The sequence below is a fragment of the Triticum aestivum genome, chromosome 2B, assembly GCF_018294505.1.
Source record: "Triticum aestivum cultivar Chinese Spring chromosome 2B, IWGSC CS RefSeq v2.1, whole genome shotgun sequence".
Lineage (NCBI taxonomy): Eukaryota > Viridiplantae > Streptophyta > Magnoliopsida > Poales > Poaceae > Triticum > Triticum aestivum.
In genome coordinates this window covers 142,121,017-142,132,526 of record NC_057798.1, presented here as the reverse complement: position 1 = coordinate 142,132,526, position 11,510 = coordinate 142,121,017, and the positions used below count along the sequence as shown (strand labels likewise).

Here is an 11,510-nt window from a genome sequence, read left to right as displayed (position 1 = left end):
CGAAGAGTATCATCTGCGAGTACCAATGTTGAGGACAAGACGATGCTTATGCGGTGAATGTAGCAATATAGGCAGACCTAGGATGCTAGGGAGTGTTGATTGTATGCATGGGAAGTGGAAGAATTGCCTTGCAGCTTGGCACAACTAACTTACCGGGCGCTGCCATGATCCAACAATTATTTTGAAAGGGGTTGCCTCCGAGATTTTGTGGATTTGTCCTTTCTACTTTGGGTTCCTGAATCTCACAATGACATCAATATGTTGCACAGATCTCATCCTTTTGCAAGGCTAGTATATATCTCTTCTCCACCTTGCAATTTCACGGGGAATAACAATCAATATGACAAAGGCTACTATCTAGCTGATAACATCTACCCATCTTGGTCAGCATTTTCGATTATAATCCCAAGACCAGAAAATTTAAGCATTTCGCAAAGGTACAAGAAGCAATGAGGAAATACATTTGCTAGGTTTGCAATTGTCTAGCATATTGCTCATTTCTAGAATAAGGATGTCTTGGCAAAAATCATGACATCTCTGATTCAAGCATTTCTTAAGATGTACAAGAAGATTGAAGATCAAATCTACCATGATTAGCTAAAGGAGGGTCTTATTGAGCATCATTGACAACTAGCTGGAAGATAATGTGTTTAAATTCATTTATCTTTTCATAAACAAGTGTTTTATCTTATTATTTGTTAATTTTGATTATTTTAGGTATTCAGATTAATAGGTTGTAATAACATTTGTTGGATGGGTTGATCTAAATTGGAGTACTATAGTATGAATGTCACATCATGATAACTCTGTGTTTACGTACACGTTCGTAGCCCAAAACATTATGTCACATCATGATAACAACTTTGATAGTACTCCGCCTACCCGGCAGTGAAGCATGTGGTGGCTGGGAGTGAACGTGACTTTTTTGCACTGAACAGTAAAGTGATTGAATGAACTGATCATGATTCTCATTGATTATGGACTAGTTTTGTTTCCTTCTTCTTCTGCAGTGGAGTGGTGGGGCGTTAATTTGCTGGCCCATCCGGTGGGCCGGCGACTCTCGCAACATACTATTTTGCTCAAGTAATATATTCAAAGATAATCGAAGGCCTTTATGTTCGGAGGAAGCTGCTCTGGCCTTTTGTCATTCAGAGAAGCCAGTTACACAAGTGCAATAGGTTTTCTTCTTTGCGCCTAAGTGCTAAAGCGATCGATGGCCGACGGCGGTGGCGGAGGAGAGCACGTCGTTCAGATGATGGCTGGCGGCTCCGGGCCAGGCAAGGTGGCCGCGCCGGAGAAGTGGCTGAATCGCTTCGTCCGTGCAGTCGTGTTGATCGAGAGAGTGGGCAACGCGCTTGGCACGCTGGCTTTCACGTGGGCCACCGTCGTCCTGCTCGGCGGCTACGCCAAGGACCTCCACTCCGGGGATGATTTTATCTTCGCGACAATCATAATTTTCTTAGAGGCCGCAAGGTATGTATATATGCCGTATGCAGATTATTACATATAGCATCTGAGCTGGTTGCAAATTAGCATTCTGACATGAGTCTGCAGCCTACAAATTTTACTCTTACGCCCATCTTGCATGAATGTCATCAATAGCTATTTTGCGCGGCGATATTAGACTTTTGAGGATTTATCCTGTTCGAAACATTTTGGGTTTAGAGGGTTGCTAAGAATCTTGATAATCAAGGTTTTTTAGGATTTTGGGTCACACTAGAATTCTCCGGTTTGTTAGAGCAACTCTAGCAGACTCCGCAAAACACGCAGACCTGCAAAATTCCGGCGAGTATGCGGGCTCGGCTCAATTTTCCGGCCAAAACAGAGCCCGCATACTCGCCCGGCCCGCAAACCGCACGCCCCGACTGCTATATCTACGGTTCCGCGGCTCGTTTGCGGGTCCAAACCCTATCCCCCGCCGCCGCCGAGCCACGCGATTCCCCTTCTCCACATTTCTCGCCGCCGGCGACCACCCGCCCCGCCTCCAGCCGCCATATGGGCCCGAATGTGGAGCTCCGGACGCGGCTCCGGCGGCGGAAGGGACCTGGAGCGCGAGCGGCGCGTCCGGTCGGACGGCGCGAGGAAGCACGGGGCCCGGAAGTGGACCAACCGCGGTCTGTCACCTCCGGCGAGCTTCCAGCGGAGCGAGACGGAGGAGTACGACCGCCGGCGTGCATCCTTCTCCTCCACGAGGTCTTCGTATGCCGGGAGCTCCTCCTCCTCCGGCGCGGGCCTTCTCCACGTGAAGAGAGAGTGATCGGAGGACGAGGAGGAGCCGGACGAGTTCGCCTTCGTCCCCATGAAGGAGGAGCCCGAGGAGCCCGCTCCGCTCGGCCGCCGCGGAGTCGTCGGGCCGGAAGACTACGTCGCCAACGTCGACGCCGTTGCGACCGCCATCGCCGAGCAGAGCGTGCACGAGGAGACGGAGCGCCGGCGCCACGCCGAGGAGCTCGAAGACCTCCAGTGGCGGCAGGCGGTCGCCGCCAAGGAGAAGGCCGAGGAGTGGCGCCTCATCCGTGAGGAGCAGGCGGTGAAGTACGTCGACCTGTGCAGCTCCGGCGAGGAGGATTGAGCGTCCTTCTCCTCCACGGCGTCGTCCATTTGCCGCGACCTCGCCGCTGTCGGATCCGACCTCCCTCTAGTACTAGTATTAACGTAGTATGTAGTATGAACTATGTTTTTAGTGTATTGATCATGTAAAATCTATGTAGTATGTATGAACTACTCGCGTCAACGAGGCGCAATTTCTCCCGCGAAAGTGTTTTTTCAAATTATGCAGTTTTAGATACGGTTTTTATTCGGCCGCGCTAGTTTTTGACCCGCAAACGCGATCTTCGTGAAACCGCAAACGTGTCTTGCGGGTCAAATTTTTGCAGGGTCTGCTAGAGTTGCTCTTAGTTTTCAAAGCCAAATCAAGGTTTTTTTGTGCGGTCGATTTTTCAGGGGCCCCAATATCTGGCGATTGATCGCCAGGGAGGTGGTCATAGTGATCGATTCGTTCGCTCGTGTCCTTCTTTCCCATCGAACGTTTTCGTTCGCTACCAGAAGGAGCACCCGGCGAATGTTTATGTCATGACGATTGAGCCCGGCCAGCGTACCCTCTCCTTGGACAGAAATCGGTTTGTGTATCTTCCTGGCCGGTTTTTTTTAAATGAGTCTATTTGTTTTCCTGATCTGTTATTTGTCTATTTTTTTTCCTACCAAGATCATGGCTGTGCTATTGGCAAAACAACAAAAAGTGCCATGCCGATTAATCAAAACAAGTAGCCATGGCAAAGTAAAAATGTCATGGTCCAATCAATAAAATTGACACTGGGTAAATAATAAACATGCCATGATCCAAAAAATTAAAATTGCCATTCTTCTATATTTTCTTTCTCATAAAAAAACAAAAAAGTGAATTGCCAATGATAATTTTTTTTGAAATTGCCATGCCACAAATGAAAATAATAAATTTACCATAATATAGAAAAAAGGCCAAGATACAAAATATTAAAATTGCCATGCTTCTATATTTTTTTGTCATAACAAAAAGGCAAACAAAAAATGAATTGGCACTGATCCAAAAAAATTGAAATTGCCATGCGAAAAATAATATTATTTTTTACCATAATATAGAAAAACTGCCATGGTCTTATAAATGTCATGGCACTAAAAAATAAAAAATGCCATAATCTTAAAATAAAAAATGGCATGACCTTAAAAACAAAAATGACATGATCTATTTTTTGACAATCATAGATTGAAAATTGCCATGATCAGAAAAAGTAAGATTGTCATGTCAATAAAAATAAAATTACCACGGTGGAGATAAAAACTGCCAAGATCTATATACAAGAGGGTGCCAATTAAGAAGTTTATTGCCGTGATAATTTTTTTAAATGACATGGTAAGTTTGGTTAAAAATTCATGGTTATGTACAACACAATTGCCATGGTGTTTTGAATAAAATTGTCGCGCTAACCATAAGTAAAATGCCAGTAAAACATTATTGCCATAGTGTTTTAAATAGATTTGCCATGGTAACCAGAAGTAAAATGCCATGGTCAACACAATTGCCATGATATTTTAGATAATTTTTTCATAGCAACCGTAAGTAAAGTACCAGTCAAAGCAATAAAATTGACATGGTAAAAAAACAGTGAAAAATTTCCATGAGAACAATTATTGAAAATACTATGGATAACACATATTCTGAAAAAAATCATGGCATATATGTCTAACACACAAAAAAGTGCCTTGCTACCTGTAGTAAAACTACGATGGTATAATTGTTAAAAGATACCATGTTCTAAGTAATAAAAAGTACCATACTACCTAGAAAAATAAAACTACGATGATCTAAAATAATCAAAATGCTATGCTACCCCTCAAGTGTAAGGGTGAAGATGGCTCGGGTGATGGATACCCCCTCCGACAGGGTGCCGGAACAGGCCTCTAGATTGAATCTCTAGAGAACAATAACTTCGGTAACGAAGAAAATCAGGAAAAAAATGGCACAGAGGGTTTCGAGATTTTAAGAATCTACAGGAGAAAGAATTGACTAAAGGCAGTGGCCAGGGGGCCCACACGGGTGGCACCCTGGCAGCGGTACCTGACTGCATGGCAGCATGGGGGCCTGCGGTGGCCCCTGGCCCTTCCGGTGCTTTCTGGAATCTTTGTCCTCTAAAAAAAATGTCAAAATCCCCTTGGTTTTTTGAGCTCCGTAAATATTGATTTTATGAAAAGTAAAGAAAAAGCAAAAAACAACAATTGGTTTTGTGCACTGAATTAATAAGTTAGTCAAAAAATAACAAAATTTGTTATAAAAAGTATCCAAAAGTGATTTTATAATTGCACGTAACAGTAAAACTATTGTTACCTTTGAGACATATCAGCTACTCCATCTATCCTTAAAAGAGTGCACTTCCAACTTTGTTGGAAAGTTAAACTTTTCATTTTTGACCGTATTTATACAATAATGCACCAATATTTATGTCATCAAATTAGTAGCCTTAGATTCATGATAAAATATATTTTCATCATATATCTTTTTTTAATTGTTTGGATTGCTTACCACATGTGTCACATGCATGGTTTCATCATATACCTATTTGGTTTCATAATTATTGATATACTTTTGCACAAACTCGGTCAAACTTTTAAGATAGTTTGACCCTCCAGCAAAATTGAAAGTACATCCTTTAAAGAACGGATGGAGTGCCTATGAATAAACTACCATGGTTTAATCATCTATACCAATATAAAAAGATCCAAAGGAGCAGATCCAACGAATCCCGGCCGTCAAATTAGGTCAATCCAACGACTCAGACTGCTCCAATGGTGAGCGCTCAACACATGTAGTGTGTAGTTAATATCATACCAAATATTAATGCCAATGCTAATCACATACTTAATACACAAATAACATCCTACCTAATATTTACATGTGATTAATATATTACCTAATATCAACGTGCATTGCATGTACACATTTACTAGTTAAATAAATATATAATGCCATGCTTTAAACTAAAAACTGTCATGGTCTAACTAATTAAATTTTCCATGTTCTAATTACTGAAAATGCCATGGTCTAAAATGAATAAATGAATATGCCATGTTATCCACCATAGAACTACCATGTTCTCGTTATACAATGGCCATGGTTTGAATGATAATGCCATGCTATCCTACGTTGTAACCTACAGAAATTTGATCCACTATGAAAGGAAAACCTACAACGACAAAGAAAATGCCATGGTCCGCTGCCATGACCATCAAATTTACAAGAACAAAAAGATTTGTTGGGCATGTATTCTCACCTCCAGCACCATAATATGAAAAAAACAAATCAGAAATTTGTCATGCAAACAAAATTTGAGTTTCCATGGGAACATATATTAGTTCCATGAACCATACTAGGGGAAACAATTAACCATGAAACAAAATGAATAGAAACTACCATATTTGCTAGCTGAAACAGAAAACATGCCAGCCTGATATTGAACAAACTGCCGTTCTCAACCCCGACAAAACAGGGGGCACGGTACGAAAATGGAAGTTGCCATTCTTGAAGCATACAATTAACCATGGGAAAAAATTACTCCCTCCGACCCAAAATAAGTGTCGTGTTTTTAGTTTAAATTTAGTTCAAGTTTGAACTAAAACCATGACACTTATTTTCAAATTTGAACTAAAACAACCGCATTTATTTTGGAACGGAGGGAGTACCTAAAAGGTTATAACTGACATATGGGAAATTCATTCAGATCATGTTATATATCAGCATGTCACAATTAGTCCCTGAGCATGTTGGTACAAAATGAACGAATTCATTCAGATCATCCGGGAATGGGGATGACTCACGGAAGCATATCTTCGTCGGCGAGTAGTGTGGTTGTAACCGGGCCGGCTAGCTGGTTCAGTCATTCAGTGTGGTCGTCGACGAGCAGCTCACACACTATTCTCTCACTGTATACCACATCCAACCATACCCAAACACCACCAGGCCGGTCCTGAAATTTTGGGGGTGCCGGGGCAAACACTAAACTCGGGGTCTCTTAATAATAGTAGTAGCGTGTGCTTTGCGCATGTAAGATTATACGGTGATGTATCACGGTTTTGTAGACAGTTTGGTGGTCAGGGCTTTGGGTCTTTTTGTTTTCAGAAGTTCAGGTTATCCTTGTTGTAGCTCTGATGTTTATTTTAGGGTACTTTGATGATTGTTGGTCGTGTATTTCTCCCTCGCTTTAATATAATACACGCAGTCCTTCTGCATGGTCCGATATTTTTTTGGCATATAACACATTTTTTTTTGGTTGAAACGACAGTCAAAGTTAGACCCAAATTTTGAGGTCACGTTATAGTATTAAAAGGGGAGCTGCTGGCCTTGTTATCTTCTTTTAAATGCATGTACACTCCCTATTCTCCATATATTTGTCCTTTTTTCACTCAAAAAGGATCACCTATCACTCCATATTTTTTTTTGGTAACGTTGGGTCTTTCACAAGCTTGTCTTCAGTTCTATTTTTTTTTAAAAAGGGGCGCTTTATTACTTAAAAGGTTTAAGCATTACACCCGGCCTCTGCATAACTATGATGCACACAGCCAAACAAGTTCTCTCACACAAACGAAAATTAAGAAGGCGAAATACAAAGAAACAGAGTATGTATAACGCCTAATCCTAAGATCATGCTGCCACCCATGTTGGGTAAAAGTATCCCTCATCGTATACTCCAATCGTGTACACACCTCCGTAAACAGGCCTCGATTCTCCACACGTTGTAGAGAGGACCATAAATGAAGAGTCCCGGTACACCTGTAGATAACCTGCATGTAGATAACCTCAGTTCTAATAATAAGGTCTAAAAGTTAGCTGCAAACCCAAAGACCAACGCTCCTTTAATTATCCCCTGGGTTTGTGATTTGTATTATGTCCTTTTCATCTAATGTCACCGTATACATTTCAGGATGTTCAGCCGCAACAACAGACTAGATTATCAAGTGTTCTTTAATACCAGAGGAGCCTTTAGGCCTCTTGGCTGGAATGGACTGACTCTAGCTGCATGTTTTTGTGCTGTTCTGAAAATCATGTGGGAGATGCGCCTGAGGATGATCATATTGATGATAATACTCTTTGGATTTGGCCGGTTATTGTCTGAGGTGTCTTCACGAGGTCTGAAACTACTCATATGTAATCGGATGCGTCGTGCCGCATCAGTATGGAGCCCATTAGTGGCAATCGTATTGCTAGCTCTCTCTACAGACGAATCCCTTTTCAAAGACTACTCAATGATGATTTACCCGCAGAAAAAAAAAGACTACTCGATGATTGAACGGGCAATGTTCCTAGTACTACTTGTGGCAGTGCTCGTAGCAACAATAAGCAGTCTGCACTTCACAAGAATCAGGAAACTAGTGGACAGTGTCCTAGGCAACAAACTAGAATTTTGGCGTCAAGGTATTATAAGCTTGTGCATGGTTGCTGCTCTAGGGATGCTGGTGTACATGCTTAAGGATTATGATAGATTTAGGATGATCATAATCGAAGTATGCGCTGTAGCAATAATGTCATTTGGGAACTTACAGATTCCAGCAGCAGTTGTGCGGGTTGTTCTAGCGTTAATTGGGCTTATGCCAGTTGATGATAGTGATCCTCCTTACGATGATGAAAACCTGAAAGCGTCTCTGAGAATCTTCTATTGGATGGTGCTTGGACAAGGAATACTCTATGCTGTGGCCTGCATGCTCGAGTTCTTTTCTTTCATCCGTCGAAGGTCCCTTGTCCGTTGTGGTGGATTCGGAGGTCAATGGGGAGTGGAATCTGTAAATATGTATTATGCCTACGCATTAGAGAAATGCATGCAAGGGGGTGTGCTTGCTCCAAAGAAGATCAGCCTCAGCAACTTCGCCACAGATTATGTGAACTCGGACATATCCAAGAATCAGCTCCATGGGATTCGCATGATGCACAGCTTTCTGCAAAGAGAGCCAACCAAGGCACAGCTCCTTTCAAAACTCACAGCTTCTACCAAGACGGTGGTCAGAATAATCAAAATGTTGGATTGGACATGTCCAAAGGATGCAGCTATCAGATTATATGCCGCGAAGGTCACTGCTGAACTTGCAAAGAACCTCCGTGTTGTCACTATCCCGGGTACAATACAGCTTGTATCTGCACTTCTTGACAGTGATAGCACACTGCAAAGAGGAAACCCACTTCTGGACACAGATGATGAACAAGAAGAAAGGCAAGAGTTATCTATGAATACAGAAGACAACCAAGTGGTAAAACATCACTCCATGAGGAACGCAGCTGATAACCAAGGGAAAAGACAAGACCGACATCAGGAGACTGATAACCTGCTGGAAACACAAATCCGCTCGACACAACAAGTCGGCATCGACGAACAGAAATCATGCATTCTCAGATGCTGGCAGTGGATTCAAGAATTCAGGTCGATTCCCAAGGAGCAGCAGTTGACAGACCATGATTTTCTTCCAGCACTGGCAATGGAAATTATTGACAGTCTTGCTGGTTCTGGTCAGGACAATTGTGTGGAAATCAGCAAAGCTGCTGACCTCATCTCGAAGATCATAGGATTCACAAGCTACAGAAGGGATATATTGAATACTGAGGCGCAACAAAGTATCCTGCTCAAGTCATCACTGAAGGTGCTGCAAAGGCTCACAAGCATTGGCGGGAAAATCGGCATCATACTGCGGTATGAAATATCAAGACATCCCTTCCTACTGAGAAACCTCATAGAAATTCTTGGAGACAACAAGAGCAGTCAAGAATTGAGAAAGTTAGTGGCAGCAAACCTCAGAAACCTTGCTGTTGATGAAAGAGCAAGGCAGGAGATTGGTCATGTCCAACTGATCATTACCAGGCTTGTGCAGGCATTTCTCAACACTGAAGAAATCACGAGTGTCAACGCTGATCGCTTGCTACGAAAGGTAGCTGGGCAAGCACTGGCAATGCTGACAATGCAAAGTGTCCAAAACTGCTTGGTTATATTGCAGGAACCAGAGTTCATGATGGAACTCAAAATCATGATCCATGATAAAATGTACGTATATGTGGCGGCAAGCCTGTTGCGTAATCTGTGCATGCACGCTCGATCCGAGCTCAGGGAGTCAGAACTGAAGGAGCTATCTCATACCTTGAGAGAGGTGAGCCCTGCTAATTCAAGCAATAATAAGTGCACTGTTAGAGATGGATAACAAAATTTACCATTTTGCATATGTTCTTGTGCGTACATTAGCAGTATAATTTTGAATTGTACTTTTAATCACTGGACTATATAGATATAGCTCTACATCATTTCTTACTGATGATGATACATCTCATTACAGGTGTTGGAAAGAATACTGGACGTGGACGGGGCAGAACTAGAGATCCTGATTGGGCTTAGTTCACAGATATGTAAAGTTATTCCTGAAGACTTTACCCGAGAACTAGACGCTGGTCAGATTAAGCAGAGATTTGCCAAGAGGCTTGTCGACACACTAAAAGCAAACATGAAACCTAGTGCTCATTGTCCTGGGATCAGGAGAGTGGTACTCGAGCAAGTCATACACTTGATGGAGTATAATTCTCGCTATGCAGATTGCTTCAACGCGTTCGGGGTGACAGATGCACTGTCAATGGTAGAACAAACACCGTCAAAGGCTGAAAACTACAGGCTTTTCTTGGGCGATGAAGGATTCATGGAGTACAGCATGCCTCTCTCCGATCTTGTGGCCAGAGCAAAAGAACTTATGGGTTGCGACTGACTACGAGACACTATTAGATGGAAGTGGGACTTCTACTTTGCCTTTCTTGAATGAATGAAAAACTGCTGCGGCGAGAATAAAGGATTATCGTATTGTTTATTAGTCAGGCCGCAAGTGGGACATAATGTTATGGGTGATTTGAGTGATTAGTTTCCAACTGGTTCTAGTAAATCCCTGTTCGGCATAAATTCTGCACATGGATTCTCATAAGGTCGGCAGCGATACAAAACAGATGCTTGCGCTCAAGATAAATAGATAATGGTCATATTTTAAGAGCAAGCAAACAGGTCATCACAGTTGAAGAGAAGATGTCATCATGTTACAGTAGAGATACCACAGGCGTCTTCCTAGTGATAAGTTTGCTTTGCATGGGCAGGTAGGGGTGGAAAAAAAGCTCGAAGCTCGCGAGCTAAACAAGTAGCTCGTGACTCGGCTCGAATCGACTCGAACTCGAAGAATAACGAGTCGAGTCGAGCTTTAATTTAAGATCGTTTATAGACCAAGTTAAACGAGCCAATCTCATGAGTAATCGTGTAACTCATTAGGCTCGATACAAAAGATCAGCCACTCCAAATCCAAAAAAAAGATCAGCCACTTAGCACCCTGCGTCCCAGGCGCACAACACAAGGGCCAGCCGCCCAGGAGACTCATGTGTTACAAGGAAATTACAATTATTTAATGATATATATGTTTAATATATACATAATCATTTTTTATCATATTTAAGGGTTTTATGTTCATATCTTTAACGAGCTTAACAATCTAAGTGAACCAGCTCGCGAGTTATACGAGTGAAATTAATCTTGGGTTTGAGCTTGTTATAGTAACGAGTCGAGTCGAGCTAACTCGTTAACGAAACGAGCTCTAGCGAGTCGAGCCGAGCTGGCTCGGCTCGGCTCGAATTCTAGCCCTATGGGCAGGCATGGGTATGTTGCAAGAAAATCTAGTGCAAAATCTGCGTAAGAACCCAATACCGGTCTCAGATAACTTGTACTTCCATTTGTAGCTGCCACAGGATCAAATGAGTCCTTTATAATTGCATCACACTCCTAGTTGCGTGTCACTGTAATTACTTTCATCGATAGATGTTGGAATGAGTGGGTGAGGCGCAGGGGATAGAACTAGATGACTTAATGAGATTCCGCCCATGAAGATCTAAAATCATTTCTGAGAGTAAATTGCATAAAACCACCACTTTGAGGGTTAGATTTATAGAAAACACTATGTTACATTTTTTGGCAAAAAACATC

At 42.3% G+C, this 11,510-nt stretch overlaps 1 protein-coding gene across 1 annotated transcript; it reads left to right on the top strand.

The window, feature by feature from the left end:
- The first annotated feature begins 1,183 nt into the window (after positions 1–1,183).
- On the top strand, positions 1,184–10,957 carry LOC123043939 (uncharacterized). Its single transcript, XM_044466548.1, has 3 exons — positions 1,184–1,473; positions 7,452–9,657; positions 9,841–10,957. The coding sequence occupies exons 1-3, from the start codon at positions 1,214–1,216 to the stop codon at positions 10,258–10,260; spliced, it is 2,886 nt and encodes a 961-aa protein (XP_044322483.1). The 5' UTR covers positions 1,184–1,213; the 3' UTR covers positions 10,261–10,957.
- The last annotated feature ends 553 nt before the right edge of the window (positions 10,958–11,510 follow it).